Source organism: Macaca nemestrina, chromosome 13 (genome assembly GCF_043159975.1).
Source record: "Macaca nemestrina isolate mMacNem1 chromosome 13, mMacNem.hap1, whole genome shotgun sequence".
Classification (NCBI taxonomy): domain Eukaryota; kingdom Metazoa; phylum Chordata; class Mammalia; order Primates; family Cercopithecidae; genus Macaca; species Macaca nemestrina.
Genome location: NC_092137.1, coordinates 120,678,524 through 120,693,893, shown reverse-complemented (window position 1 = coordinate 120,693,893; position 15,370 = coordinate 120,678,524). Strand labels below are relative to the sequence as shown.

At 47.3% G+C, this 15,370-nt stretch overlaps 1 protein-coding gene and 1 long non-coding RNA gene across 4 annotated transcripts in view; one reads left to right on the top strand and one right to left on the bottom strand.

The window, feature by feature from the left end:
* LOC105490064 (von Willebrand factor A domain containing 3B) overlaps positions 1-15,370 on the top strand; it is a 248,703-nt gene that overhangs the window by 41,194 nt on the left and 192,139 nt on the right. For all 3 annotated transcript variants that reach the window (XR_011612122.1, XM_071077305.1, XM_071077304.1), the window contains exon 7: positions 9,147-9,262. Coding sequence is in view for 2 of the 3 variants with exons in the window: in XM_071077305.1 (XP_070933406.1) it covers positions 9,147-9,262 (116 nt within the window). In the remaining variant the exon portion in view is untranslated. The remainder of the gene's footprint in view (positions 1-9,146; positions 9,263-15,370) is intronic.
* Positions 11,043-14,245, bottom strand: LOC139357979 (uncharacterized). Its single transcript, XR_011612126.1, has 3 exons — positions 14,020-14,245; positions 11,459-11,581; positions 11,043-11,174 (listed from the first exon to the last, which is right to left on the bottom strand). It is a non-coding gene; the product is annotated as an uncharacterized lncRNA (long non-coding RNA).

The window sequence follows — 15,370 nt, the reverse complement described above, 5'->3', positions numbered from 1 at the left end:
GTCTCTTCCTCTTCCTATAAGGTCACTCATCCTATAGAATCAGGGCCCTGCCCTATAACCCCCTTTAACCTTTATTACCTCCTCGGTAACTTTTATTACCTCCTGTTCTATCTCCAAAGACAGTCACATTGGGAATTAGGGCTTCAACATGGGAATTTTTTTGGCTTGGGGTTGGGGGAACACAATTCAGTCCATAGGGGAACTGTGAGTAACAAACTGTCTTTTCAGTGGCAGCAGGCTCCTTATCTATTGACCTCACAATACCCGAATAACAATAAAACCTGCATTTTAAAACACATGCCCCCACACCCTGGGTCTGTGTGTGTGTGTGTAAGTTTAGGTTTCTTGTAGAGAAAGACCAGCTACTTCTGTGGTTACAAGGAGAATTATAAAATCCTTTCCTAAGTTCTCCTTGAAATGGGTACAAGGTCTTCCCAGAGCACTTGTTCTTTAAATATTTTAAAATTGATACATATTTGTGCATATTTGTAGAGCCCATGCGATATTCTGTTGCATGCTTAGCATGTGGAATGATCAAGTCGGGATTTAGGATGCCCATCACCTTATTGATCATTTCTATATGTTGGGAACATCTTAAGTCCCGTCTTCCAGCTATTGTGAAATATAAAATACACTTTTGTTAACTATAGCCACCCTACTTTACCATCGGAACATTAGAACCTTCTCCTTCTATCTCACTGTATGTTTGTACCCGTTAACCAACCTGTTTTTATCCCCCTGATCCTCACACCTTTCCCAGCCACTGGTATTTGTCATTCTACTGTCATCTCCATGAGATCAACTTTTCCACCCCCTACCCATGAGTGAGAACATGTGATATTTGTCTTTTTATATGTGGCTTATGTCCTGTAATATGATGTCCTCCAGTTCCATCCATGTTGCTGCAAATGACAGAATTTCCTTCTTTTTGTGGCTGAAGAATATTTATCATGTATATATCACTTTTCTTTATTCGTTCACTCGTTGACAGACACTTAGGTTGATTCCATATCTTGGCTATTGTGAGTAAGGCTGTCATAAACACAGGGTGCAGATATCCCTTTGATATGCTGACTTCCTTTTCTTTGGGTAAATACCCGGTAGTGGGATTGTTGGATTGTATGGTAGTTCTATTTTCAGTTTTTTGAGAAATCTCCATACTCTTTCCTATAATGGCTGTACTAATTTACATTGCCACCAACAATTTATGAGACTTCCTATCATGCGCGTCCATGTGAAGAGACCACCAAGCAGGCTTTGTGTGAGCAATAAAGCTTTTTAATCACCTGGGGGCAGCGGGCTGAGTCTGAAAAGAGAGTCAGCGAAGGGAGATAGGGGTGGGGCTGTTTTGTAGGATTTGGGTAGGCAAAGGAAAATTACAGTCAAAGGGGGTTGTTCTCTGGCAGGCAGGGGTGAGGGGGTCACAAGGTGCTCAGTGGGGGAGCTTTTGAGCCAGGATGAGCCAGGAAAAGGAATTTCACAAGATAATGTCATCAGTTAAGGCAGGAACTGGCCATCTGGATGTGTACACACAGGTCACAGGGGATATGATGGCTTAGCTTTGGCTCAGAGGCCTGACATTCCTGTCTTCTTATATTAATAAGAAAAATAAAACAAAATAGTGTTGAAGTGTTGGGGTGGCTAAAATTTTTGGGGGTGGTATGGAGAGATAATGGGCGATGTTTCTCAGGGCTGCTTCAAGCGGGATTAGGGGCGGCGTGGGAACCTAGAGTGGGAGAGATTAGGCTGAAGGAAGATTTTGTGGTAAGAGGCGATATTGTGGGGTTGTTAGAAGGAGCAGTTGTCATATAGAATGATTGGTGATGGGCTGGATGCAGTTTTGTATAAATTGAAAAACTACACGGAAGACACAAGATCCGAATAAGAGAAGGAGAAAAAACAGGTATCAAAGGACTAAGAATTGGGAGGACCTAGGACATCTAATTAGAGAGAACCTAACGGGGTTCATTGTAATTACTTGCTTGGTTGGTGAGTTTTCAGGCTGTAAGTTTTTGGGGTGCAGTCCAAGTTGGTCTGGTGTCTGGAATGAGACTGGGACCTAATAAAAAGGAGCGTCCACACAGGAGCTCAAATGGGCTGGAACCTGTAGCATTCCGTGGAGAGGCCTGAATTCTGAGAAGGGAAAGTGGTAAAAGTATTGTCTAGTCCTTTTTAAGTTGGTGACTGAGCTTGGTGAGATGTGTTTTTAAAAGACCGTTAGTCCATTCTACCTTTCCTGAAGATTGAGGATGGTAAAGGATGTAAAGGTTTCACTGAATACCGAGAGCCTGAGAAACTGCTTGGGTGATTTGACTAGTAAAGACTGGTCCGTTATCAGACTGTATAGAGGTGGGAAGGCCAAACCGAGGAATTATGTCTGACAGAGGGGAAGAAATGACTGCGGTGGCCTTCTCAGACCCTGTGGGAAAGGCCTCTACCCATCCAGTGAAAGTGTCTACCCAGACCAGGAGGTATTTTAGTTTCCTGACTCGAGGCATGTGAATAAAGTCAATTTGCCCATCCTGGGTTTGGGGCAAATCCCCGAGCTTAATGTGTAGGGAAGGGAGGGGGCCTGAGAAATTCCTGAGGAGTAGAATAGCAGACGGAACACTGAGAAGTGATTTTCTTGAGGATAGATTTCCATGATGGAAAGGAAATGAGAGGTTCTAAGAGACAGGCTAGTGGCTTGTAACCTAGATGGAAGAGGTTATGAAATGACGACAGAGTAGAATGGGCCTGTGATCCTGGAAGGAGATATTTTCCTTGGTCTAAGAACCATTTGCCGTGTGTGTGGGAAGAGATTGATAAGTGGAAGTTTCAGAGGGGGAGTAGGTGGGAGTGACTGATGTGAAGGAGGAAAACTGCCATGAGGGATAGAAGTTGGAATGCTAGCTGCTTTTTTAGCTACCTTATCAGCATAAGTGTTGCCTTGAGCGATGGTAGGGGGAGGAAAACAGATTTTGGAAGTTGTGAAAACTGTAGAGAGTGAGTTGAGCATAGTTTGTGATTTTTAGGGCCTCTAAAAGTATTAAGGCAGCGGCAGCCGCTGCACGCAGACATGAGGGCTGGGCTAAAACAGGAAGGTCAAGTTGTTTGGACAGAAAGGCTACAGGTCACGGTCTTGGCTCTTGTGTAAGAATTCTGACTGCACTAACCATGCCTAGGAAGGAAAGGAATTGTTTTGTAGAAGGGATTGGGGTTTGGGAGATGAGCCGAACACCATCAGCAGGGAGAGCACGTGCGTTTTTATGAGAATTATGCCGAGATAGGTAACAGATGAGGAAGAAATCTGGGCTTGACTGAAGTAATGGGGGCTGTCCGTGAAGCCTTGTGGCCGTACAGCCCAGGTAATTTGCTGAGCCTGATGGGTGTCAGGGTCAGTCCAAGTGAAAGCGAAGAGAGGCTGGGATGAAGGGTGCAAAGGAATAATAAAGAAAGTATGTTTGAGATCCAGAACAGAATAATGGGTTGTGGAGGGAGGTATTGAGGATAGGAGAGTATATGGGTTTGGCACCACGGGGTGGACAGGCAAGACGATTTGGTTGATAAGGCGCAGATCCTGAACTAACTTGTAAGCCTTGTCTGGTTTTAGGACAGGTAAAATGCGGGAATTGTAAGGGGAGTTTACAGGCTTTAAAAGGCCATGTTGTAGCAGGTGAGTGATAACAGGCTTTAACCCTTTCAAAGCGTGCTGCGGGATGGGATATTGGCATTGAGTGGGGTAAGGGTGATTAGGTTTTTTTTTTTTTTTTTTTTTTTTTTTTGAGACGGAGTCTCGCTCTGTCGCCCAGCCCAGGCTGGAGTGCAGTGGCGCGATCTCGGCTCACTGCAAGCTCCGCCTCCCGGGTTCACGCCATTCTCCTGCCTCAACCTCCCGAGTAGCTGGGACTACAGGCGCCCACAACCGCGCCCGGCTAATTTTTTATATTTTTAGTAGAGACGGGGTTTCACCGTGGTCTCGATCTCCTGACCTTGTGATCCGCCCGCCTCGGCCTCCCAAAGTGCTGGGATTACAGGCGTGAGCCACCGCGCCCAGCCTGGGTGATTAGGTTTTAATGGGATGGTAAGGGGTGATTGATCGGTCACCAAGGAGGGGTAGAGGTATCCTATACTTGTGGTTTAAGTGGGGGAGATACAAGGGGAGGATGCGAAGGAGGCTTTGAACTGGGGGAAAAGGTGGCAATGAGGTGTGGCTGTAGCCTAGGAATAGTCAGGGAAACAGATATTTTAGTTAAAATGTCTTGGCTTAATAAGGGAGCTGGGCAGGTGGGGATAACTAAAAAGGAGTGCATTAAAGAATCTTGTCCAAGTTGGCACCAGAGTGGGGGAATTTTAAGAGGTTTAGAAGCCTGGCTGTCAATACCCACAACAGTTATGGAGGCAAGGCAAACAGGCCTTTGAAAAGAAGGTAATGTGGAGTGGGCGGCCTCCTTAATGATTAAGAAGGGGACGGACTTACCTTCCACTGTGAGAGTTACCTAGAGCGTCTGTGATGGTCCTGTAGGCTTCCAAGGTGATGGGGCAGCGTCAATCTTCAGCCACTAAGCCGAGAAGATCTGGGAAGGAGTCAGTCAGAGAGCCTTGGGCCAGAGTTCCAGGGCCTCTGGAAGTGGCTGCCAGGTGAGTTGAATAGTCTGATTTTCAGTGGGTTCCTGCATAGAAGGGACATGGCTTAGGAGGAATCCTGGGCTGCGGACATTGCTTGGCCTAGTGGCCAGATTTCCGGCACTTGTAGCAAGCTCCTGGGGGAGGCAGTCCTGGGGGAATGCCTGGGTGCTGCAGTTCAGGCATTTGGAAGTTCTTGTGTGCTGGAGTGTGGGTTTTCTCTCACAGTGGAGGCAAGGAACTGCAACTCAGAAATACATTGCTACTTGGCTGCCTCTGCTTTATTATTGTATACCTTGAAGGTGAGGTTAATTAAGTCCGCTTGTAGGGTTTGAGGGCCAGAATTTAATTTTTGGGCTTTTATTTAATGTCGGGAGTGGACTGGGTAATAAAATGTATATTGAGAATAAGATGGCCTTTTGACCTTTTAGGGTCTAGGGCTATAAAGCATCTCAGGGTTGCTGCCAAATGAGCCATGAACTGGGCTGGATTTTTCATATTTGATGAAAAAGAGCCTACATGCTAACTGATTTGGGAGAGGTCGGATTAAAAAAAGGAGCATTAACCTTGACTATGTCTTTAGCTCCAGTTACCTTTTTAAGAGGAAATTGCTGGGCGGGTGCGGGAGGGCTGGTCACGGAAGGAGACTGTAAGCCAGACCAGGTGTGAGGAGTGGAGGTGATAAAAGGATTATAGGGTGGGGGAGGGGAGACTGAGGAAAAATTGGGACCTAGCTCAGCCTAGTGAGGAGGGGAGAGGTCAGATGGGTCTGTAGAAAAGGAAGATTAGAAAGACTCAGCGACGCTTGGGGTTGGGACTGAGGGGACAGGCAGGAGGGAAAGAAGGAAGATTTGGGACGAGTTGCATTTGGAACAGAGACTAGGGAAGGACCGACGTGTAAAAGAATGCCTGGACGTCAGGCACCTCAGACCGTTTGCCCATTTTCCAACAAGAATTATTTAGATCTTGTAGGATGGAAAAATTGAAAGTGCCGTTTTCTGGCTCTTTGGAACTACTGTCGAGTTTGTACTGGGGTCAAGTGGCATTGTAGAAGAAAATAAGGCATTTAGGTTTTAGGTCACGTGTGAGTTGAAGAGGTTTTAAGTTCTTGAGAACACAGGCTGAGGGAGAAGGAGGAGGAATGGAGGGTGGAAGGTTGCCCATAGTGAAGGAGGAAAGTCCAGAGAAAAGAGAGAATAGAGACATGGAGAGAAGGGGTTGGGGGGTTCTTGCCCTCCAGAAAAGCGGGAAAGGGGTTGGGACTTGGAGATAAGGGGTTTGGGGTTCTTGCCCTCTAGAAAAGCGGGAAAGGGGTCAGGATGTGGAGATAAGGGGTCGGGTGGTTCTTGCCCCCAAGAAAAGCAGAGAGAAGTGGTCAAGACATGGAGAAAAAGGGTCAGGGGGTTCTGGCCCCGAGAAAAGCAGAGAAGGGGTAGAGACAGAGAAGGGGTTGGGGGGTTCTTGCCCCCCAAAAAAGCAGTACTTGCTGCTAAGGGTGAAGGACCAAGGCAGGCATCCCCACGTTGTCAGACACCTCTGAAATGTGGGTGAATAATCAGGCAGGCATCCCCGTGTGATTAAACACCAAGGGAAGAATGTTTTCCCGAGTCCGTGACCAGCCCCATGGTTTTGGGTCCACGGATAAAACGCATCTCCTTTGTCTCTACCAGAAAAGGAAAGGAACTGAAATTAAGAGAAGGGAAAGATTGAAATGTGGCGCCAAGATTGAAAGGAGAAAGAGGTTGAGGGATAGTGAGAGAGGTTGGAGAAGACAGTCAAAAAGAGGCTGCTTACCGAATTTAAAAGTGGTGAGATGTTTCTTGGGCTGGTGGGTCTGAGGACCTGAGGTCGTAGGTGGATCTTTCTCACGGAGCAAAAAGCAGGAGGACAGGGGATTGATCTCCCAAGGGAGGTCCCCCATCCGAGTCACGGCGCCAAAATGTCATGCGCGTCTGTGTGAAGAGACCACCAAACAGGCTTTGTGAGAGCAATAAAGCTTTTTAATCACCTGGGTGCAGGCGGGCTGAGTCCGAAAAGAGAGTCAGAGAAGGGAGATAGGGATGGGGCTGTTTTATAGCATTTGGGTAGGTAAAGGAAAATTACAGTCAAAGAGGGGTTGTTCTCTGGCGGGCAGGGGTTGGGGGGTCACAAGGTGCTCAGTGGGGGAGCTTTTGAGCCAGGATGAGCCAGGAAAAGGAATTTCACAAGGTAATGTCATCAGTTAAGGCAGGAACCGGCCATCTGGATGTGTACGTGCAGGTCACAGGGGATACGATGGCTTAGCTTTGGCTCAGAGGCCTGACACTTCCCTTTTCTCTGCCTTCTCAGCAGCATCTGTTAGTTTTTCTTTCTGATAATAGCCCTCCTAACAGGGTAAGATGGCATCTCATTCTTCAGTGTAGGTGCTCATCACAGTCGCTGGGGAGCTTGTTGATGATACGGAGGCCAGGCTTCACCTTGCAGCCTCATTCCCTGTCATAGAGCGGTCCGGGAATATGCATTTTTCCCATCACTTTGCATAATAACTGCCCAGAGAGCTTGATTGAAATGCTAATTTTATAGCCACAGCCCCAGGAATTCTAATTTTCAGGTTCTGTGAAGGGCTAGGAATTTTCGTTATTAACAAGACGTTGGGACTCTAAGGACCATTGCTGTGGCTGCTCTTACAGCACTTTGAAATCTTTTAACATCAGGTATACGGCTCCCATTCTGGGTCCTGAGCCCCTAAGTACAGATGGGGGCTCCCTCCTCTAACCTCACTAGTTGAAAGAGGCAACTGGCCAGTCACCTCTCTTGCTGTTCTCGGCTTAGCTCATCTGGGGCATGCAAGAGCCCAGGGAAAAATTTCCTGTGAGAGAAACTGTGGTTCAGCTACCTAACGAGGCCGTGCAGTGCGTGGAGGTGGGTTTTGCAGAAAAGGATGAGGCATTGATCCTCCTGTCCACGCTCTGGGCCTTTGCAGGCAGGTGTAACCCAGCACGAGTAGTGCCCCTGCCTTCTCCACTCCCTGCCTGGACACTCCATGGCTTCTGGTTGCTCTTGGTGTACCTTTGGCTGTGGGGCCCCAGCTGGAGGGCAGTTATTCTCCAGCTGCAAGTGGCATGTCCTGAGTGTCTCAGGTTGTAGGAGGCTGCCTGGTCTGGTGACCCTCCAGCTGGACTCGGGCTTCTCCTGTGCCAGAGGCTGTGTCTGGGTAGAACCACCAGTCCAAGCACAGCGCTGTGCTCTAAGGCTCAAACAGCCTGTCGTAATGCTGAACTGCTCCTGCACAAACGAGACTGTATCAGCCAGAGGCAATTTCCGCCCTGCTCTCTTTTCTAATCTAGAAAACAGATCAGAGAGTGGGAAGTCCTGGGCGCCAAAGGCCTTGACACTCAGGGCATGGGGCCTGCTGGGGCGAACTTTACCCATCTCCCCTCCTTGCCCTGCAGGACAAGGGAGCTGGACATTTCAGCTCCGGATGAAGCTCCTGCAGGAGCTGGGAATGGCCAGGCTAAGAGTTCACTGGCTTTAGGAAGGGCCACCAGAATGAGGCTGACCTTTTAATTGCCGTCAAGTCATTATTCCAGTCTTGCCTGAAACCCTTTAGGAAGAGACTGAGGCTTTCCATAGCTGAGGTGGGTTCCCTAGACTTCTCCCACCGTTTCCATCCTAAGCGGTGCTTCGGGATTTTCTCTGAGTTGAGTGTGTGGTGCTAGGCAGAGATGGAACTCCTGCGGGGCTGGAGGAGCATTACTTGTGACTTCCTCTGCCCGCCTGAAAGAAACGTCCTGCTCTTTATGGACTTGTTGGATTCCAGTTAAGTGGCTTTGAGGGTGTGACTTAGCCCGTCACCCCGTGCACTACACCAGTGCTTGCAACTTTCCTGTGCCTGTCAGCCCCCTGGGGACCCTGTTAAATGGATATTTGGACTCCACAGGGCTGGGTGGGGGCCTGGGAGTGTGTATTCCTAACCTGCTGCTCCTCGGACTATGCTTTGAAGAGACAGGTCCTAAAAACTTGTCCACACAGGAAGCTTCTTATTCGTGCCTAAGGTTGGCTCCTTGGGAAAGTGTGTGTTTGCTGAGTTAAAGTTGACTGGTACGCATCAGCAGCAGGCAGATGAGGCAAATGCTGTCTGTGTCATGAGCTGTCCTCCCTGAACCCACAGAGCTGATGGGTGCTACTGGGGCCCCTCATTAGACCCCTGGCTTGGTTAAGCTGTGTTGACATGATGGAACCCTGGGAACAAGAGAAAGAATATAAGCATAGAGTGTCATTTTCCCAGAACCAGGAAATACCATTTGGTTGAGCTAATTTACCCTCTAATGAAAGGATGAGTTGTCAGTTAAAATCCCACATCATTCACAATTCTCTGTGCTATTCTGCCTCCCTGTCTTTTGCTTGTGGAACTGACAAGGTGCAAGGAGAAATAGTGACCGTGGCTAAGAAGATGAAGATGCCCAGTGCCTCAGAAGAGCGCGTTCAGTCCCAGGAGAAGTAACAGGCATGCACGGACACCTGCGTCCCACCTTCCTGATGAGCGTCTCTTCATGTTTCAGATTCCACGCATTCGCTGAGAGAACAGAGTGTGTAGAATTTCCTGCATTCTCCACGAAGGATGGTGACGATGTGATGACTTGGAATTCAAGGAAACTGAAAGGAAAACTCCCTCCAGGTACCTGGAATCCAGCAGAAGTGGTGTAGCTATGTCCCGAATAGCCTCAGATGACGTGGATCATTAGGAAGTAAAGTACGAGGGAGAGAGTCCCCGTGTCTTTTGTATAATATTATTAATGTGGTGCAAGAGTGGAGTTAATGGATATTAGTGGTGAATTTGTCAGCCTAGCAACCAGCCATAAGTTTACAACCCAGGGAAATGGCCTAAGGGATGTGTGTTTACGAACTTGAGAACCTGCTGGAGATGTGGCCCTGGGCATGTCAGTGCCGGAGTTAGTTCTCGGCAAGGCAGAGCCACTCTGCTGTGTGGATTAGTTGGGAGGCTGCAGAGAGGGTGTCTGCGGTTCTTGGGGGGGTTTCTGCTGTCCTCCCTGTGATGAAAGCAGGGCCTGTGGATGCAGCTTAAGAGACTGGCCTGTCCCTTGTGAGGGCCGAGGCTGCACGGGAACCTTTATGGAGGCAGAATGAACTTCCCCTTTCATTCAACGAATGTGATCAGAGAACTTAATGAGGACAGAGAATGAGGTCACCAAATCAGTGAGAAATAGGCTGTGGTTCAGAAAAACACTGGAAGGTTACTCAGAAAGCCAGGAGATGGGAGTTTCTTTTAAGCTGATGCAATTGCAAAGTGCTGAAGACTCTGAATAAACCCCACTGAGAAAAGGAGGGAAGGAAGCCCCCTGTTCGATTGTTGGGTGAAGTGACCTGGTGGGTTGTTAGAAGTCTAAGAAACCCCACCCCCACTCCCCCGCTTTTTAAATTATCACACAGATTTCTAGCTTCATTATAAGGCAGAGGCTACTCCTTAGGGATGAGAGAGAAGTTGTAGCAACAGCTGCTTGAAAGATTTATGTAATGGTGCCGCAAAGGCTCCCAGGAGGAGGTTAGGTTGTCAGATGTAGATAAAAGTGAGGATGAGTCATGAGCCTGTTCCTGACACACACTTTGTAGATTCAAATTCTTGGTGTCCAAGCAGAGGAGGCAAGAGGTTCCCATAGAGTTCACTGGAGGCACTACTTCACGTAACAGACACCTTTGTTCCAATTATGAAAGGGACATCTCCAGAGAATTTGAGAAAATGCCAATATATAGGCAAGATAGATGCTAATCGAAGAAGAAATTAATTCAGGATATATATCATGCCTATTGAAAGTATTTCACAAGATTAACCCTAGTGGGCAATGATTTAATCAGGGCAAAGAATGTGAGATGTTACCAGCAACCCAAGGTGGGCCAATTACTGGAAAGGGGGTTTAGTCTTGGTCTCTGGATTCCTTGGCAACTTAGTTATAAAGGGAAATACAAACTGCATAGCTTGCATTTTCAGCAACTACCATCTTACTAACCTTTTGAAGCATGCAAATTACATACAAAAACACTTTTCTTAGAACAAAATGCTTGGCATGGATTGCTGTTCTCAGTCCATTTCAGTGATCACATCTGAATCTGGGGGGAGAATCCCAAATCCTAGGTACATGAATCTTGTCTCCTCTGTCCATCACAGTGTCCCAGAAATGCCAACATTTCAAAGCCTACCTCTCCCACTCAAACTGCCCAGAAACCTTGACAGACTGTTTTGATTTGGAAAATGTGTGATTTCCCACCTCACCTGGGCCTCAGAGGCAGGTTTCTTCCCGTTACCTGATCACGTCTCTCTCCGTTGCCACATCAGCTGCTTCAAGCTTTTTCCAGCATCACTTTTCTCAGGCCACCCTCTTGTTTGGTGGGGGAGTGACTTCTTACATTATTTCCCCCTCTATTGTATAGAAAATAGAGACTCTCAAGTAAGGCGTTGGAGAAGCATAGCGCAGAGGACTTTGCTGGCAATCTGAAGGAATTTCCTGCTATTATTGACTTTTTGGATTCCAGGTAACAGGCTTTCAGGGTGTGACTTACCACGACACCATGCTCTGTACCAATACAAAAAAAAAGAAACTCTGCAGTTAAGATAAAGAATGTTTTTTTAAAAATTATAGTAAATCATATGTACCCTAAATGTGCTATCTGAACCACTCTTAAGCTGAGAGTTCAGTAGTGTTAAGGACATTCCCATTGCTGTACACCCATCACCACCCTTTCCATCTTCCCAAACTGAAACCCTGTGCCCATCAAACAGTAGCTTCCGATGTCTGCATCTGTTCCTGCTGCTAGAGTAAAATATCCTAGACTGGGTAATTTATAAAGAGAAACTTACTTCTCACAGTTCTGGAGGCTGGGAAATCGGAGATCAGGGCACTAGCAGATTTGGTGTCTGGTGAAGGCTCACTCTGCTTCCCAGACTGTGCCTTGCTGCTGTATCTTTGGGAGGGGAGGAATGCTGTGCCCGCACAAGGCAGAGGAGATGAAAGGGCCAAAAAAAAAAAAAAAAAAAAGTGAACTGGACACTCCCTTCAGCCTCTTTTATAAGAGCACTAATCTTATTCAGGAGGGCTCCATCCTTATGACTTAATTACTTCCCCAAAGGCCCCACTCTTAATACTGTAACATTGGGTATTAGGTTCCAATGTATGAATTTTGGAGGGACACATATATTCAAATCACAGCACCCCATTTGTCCCACCCTCACCCCTAGCAACCGACCTTCTACTTACTTTCTGTCTCCTTTCTGAATGTGACTACTGTAGGTATCTCATAAATAAGTGCAATTATACAGTATTTGTCTTTCTGCCACTGGCCTATTTCACTTAGCATAATGTTCTCAAGTTTCATCTATGTTGTAATATGTGCCAGAATTTCCTTCCTTTTGAAGGCAGATAATATTCCACCGTGTGGATGTGCCACATCTCGTTCACTCATTCATCATGGATGCGCCACATCTCGTTCACTCATTCATCATGGATGCGCCACATCTCGTTCACTCATTCATCATGGATGCGCCACATCTCGTTCACTCATTCATCATGGATGCGCCACATCTCGTTCACTCATTCATCATGGATGCGCCACATCTCGTTCACTCATTCATCCACCAACGGACTCCTGGGTTGCTTCTACCTTTTGTCTGTTGGGAATAATGTTATGAACACGGGTGTACAAAATATCTCTGAGATTCTGCTTTTCATTCTTTGGGATATATACTCAGAATGGAAGTTCTGAATCCTATATGGGGATTCTGTTTTTAATTTTTTTCCAGAAACCTTCACACTGTTTTCCATAGCGGCTATACCATTTTACATTCCTACCAACAGTGCACAAATTTCACTCATCCTGGCCAGCACTTGTTATTTTCTCTGTTTTTGATAGTAGCCATCCTAATGGGTGTGAGGCAATATCTCATTGTGGTTTTAATTTGGATTTCCCTACTGATTCATTATTTTGAGCAGCTTTTCATGTGCTTGTTGAAATTTTGACACAATATTTTAAAAAGCCAGAGTTAATGCCGCAAAAATCCATGATGATGAAAATATCACAATTTCAAATAAAGACGGGTTCCAACAAGACTCTGTGAGGCCATATTGGAGCCTGAGGCAAGAGGAGAAACGTGTGCTTCTATATATATGCTGTTATTTATTATTTGTAATGATAATTTGTTTCTAGGTTATTAAGTTAAAAAATCTTGAACAATTAAAATGTGTATTAATGCACTATTTTAAGTATTTTGGGAGTACATATCTCTCGCTAAAGTTTTTATTCATCACACATACTTTCAAAGTTACTTTCTCACATTTCTTATAATTTACAACTCTGAGTTGAAAATGAAGTAAGAACTAGACTTAGAACATCCTTTTTTTTTTGAGAGGGAGTCTCGCTCTGTCGCCCAGGCTGGAGTGCAGTGGTGTAATCTCGGCTCACTGCAAGCTCCGCCTCCCGGGTTCACGCCATTCTCCTGCCTCAGCCTCCGGAGTAGCTGGGACTACAGGCGCCTGCTACCACGCCCGGATAATTTTTTTGTACTCTTTTTTTAGTAGAGACGGGGTTTCACCGTGTTAGCCAGGATGGTCTCGATCTCCTGACCTCGTGATCCACCCGCCTTGGCCTCCCAAAGTGCTGGGATTACAGGTGTGAGCCATGGCGCCCGACCAGAACATACTTTTTAGTTGATGAATTTGTTTCCATCAAGATTAGTAGTGTAAAATAATAAATTCTGTTTTGGTACAAATGAAACGGTGTAAATTTTAACATTTTTACTTTTTAATTTTCTTTTCTTTTTTTTTTTTTTTTGAGACGGAGTCTCGCTCTGCCGCCCAGACTGGAGTGCAGTGGCCGGATCTCAGCTCACTGCAAGCTCCGCCTCCCGGGTTCACGCCATTCTCCTGCCTCAGCCTCCCGAGTAGCTGGGACTACAGGCGCCCGCCACCTCGCCCGGCTAGTTTTTTTTGTATTTTTTTAGTAGAGACGGGGTTTCACCGTGTTAGCCAGGATGGTCTTGATCTCCTGACCTCGTGATCCGCCCGTCTCGGCCTCCCAAAGTGCTGGGATTACAGGCTTGAGCCACCGCGCCCGGCCAACTTTTTAATTTTCTAGAATTTTTTTCAACTACTTTAATGTTCTGGGAACAAATTACCCATTGCAAATCCATGCCATCATGTGTGCAGGGGTGCGTACCGCATTGCTCCCCTTCGCCTCGGGCTCCAACACGGCTCCTACTCAGCAGGGCTCCCGCCTTCTAACCCCATCCACTTCCCCCTTCCACATGCACCTCGTTTTCAAGCTCTGTCTGAACGTCTGCCATCTCTTGGGCCATATGCACCTGCTTTCACGTAAGCTCTGGAAGATGCTCCTTTGCTTCCCTGCTTCCTTCCATGTAAACATTACCTTTCTGGGAAGCATTCTGTGGCCAGTGTCTCCCGTCTGCCCTTTTAGGCTGCTTGTTGAGGCATCTGCTGCAGCATACCAGCCATAGACAGGACAGTACCTTTTAGTGGTAATTTGGGAAGGTCCAGAAACCGGAGCAGGCGAGAATGTCTGTTCACAAACTCCCGAATGCTAGAGAGATCCATTAGAAATTCCGTAATTGTATTTTTTCATGAGCTCACCCGCATTTTCTTACACACTGGGGGAGAACGTGCAGAATTCCTGTCTTCCCCTGCTGCGTATGCCCCCTGAGCCCAGGAAGCAGAGTGATGACAAAGGAAATGTGTGTGGGCGGGAGTGCAGATCTCATAATGTCTTATGACATAGTCTCCACCATCCGTGCTCCTTAAGCAAATCTTAATGTTTCTAGAAAGGAATAACTACTCACCTGCGTGAGGGTGGGGCTCGGTTGCTGGCCTGCACTGGGCTCCCAGGCCCTTGGTGCAGCTACCTGGCCGGGTGGTCAGAATCCCAGGGCCCCAAAAGCTGGATGCCCGGACGTGGGCATGTGGCAGTCGTCTCACCTTTTACTGCCAGGGATGACTGCCTGCCTCAGAGATTCTGCTTCCTCCCAGCGCTGATCCGTCCCATCCGGGAATGCTCCCCCAGCCTCAGATGAGCTCCCCTCCCTGGTGAGAGCAGGATCTTTGGCTTGGATTTACGGATTGTCGGAAGTTTAGTCTGGCAGATGCTGCTGACTGGAAGCTGCCACTTGTCTTTTAAGCCTCTGCTCCTTGTACCTGTCCTTCCCCTTGTTTCAGCCCAGAGTTGGCTGGGTCCCTGCCGCTGTTCCCACTCCTGGGGCATTGAGCGGGGGAGGTGGGTGCTCTGTTGAGGAGCCAGCATCTTCCCTCCCATACTTCTCTGCGTGAGGGCGTTCCTGCCTCTTTCTCTCTTTATGAGGGTCTTGGCTGTCTGCTGGAGAGGGTCAGGGGCACCAATGGAATACAGATTATTATGGGACCAGAGCGATGCTCCCGCTTGGTGCTCCTCTGAGCCACCCAGCCCCCAGCAGCTTGTCTGCCCTTCTCTGTTAATGAGTGTAGATTTTCTTCCTGGCCTGTGTCTACCGTGAAGTATTAATATTCATCTAACCCATAAACAAAATAAGACAGGCACATTAAGCTTCCCTGAATCTAGGAATTTTCCTTGGAAAAGATCCTTTTCCAAGACTGGGCAACATTTTCCCCATTCTTGCCCTGGGGTCTCAGTTTCCCCTGTCCACAGTCTTGTGGCCTATGCCCCAGGCCCCCTCACCAATGGCCAGTTAAGAGGTGGGCCTGATGGGCAGGTAGCAGGGTCTCCTTGCCTT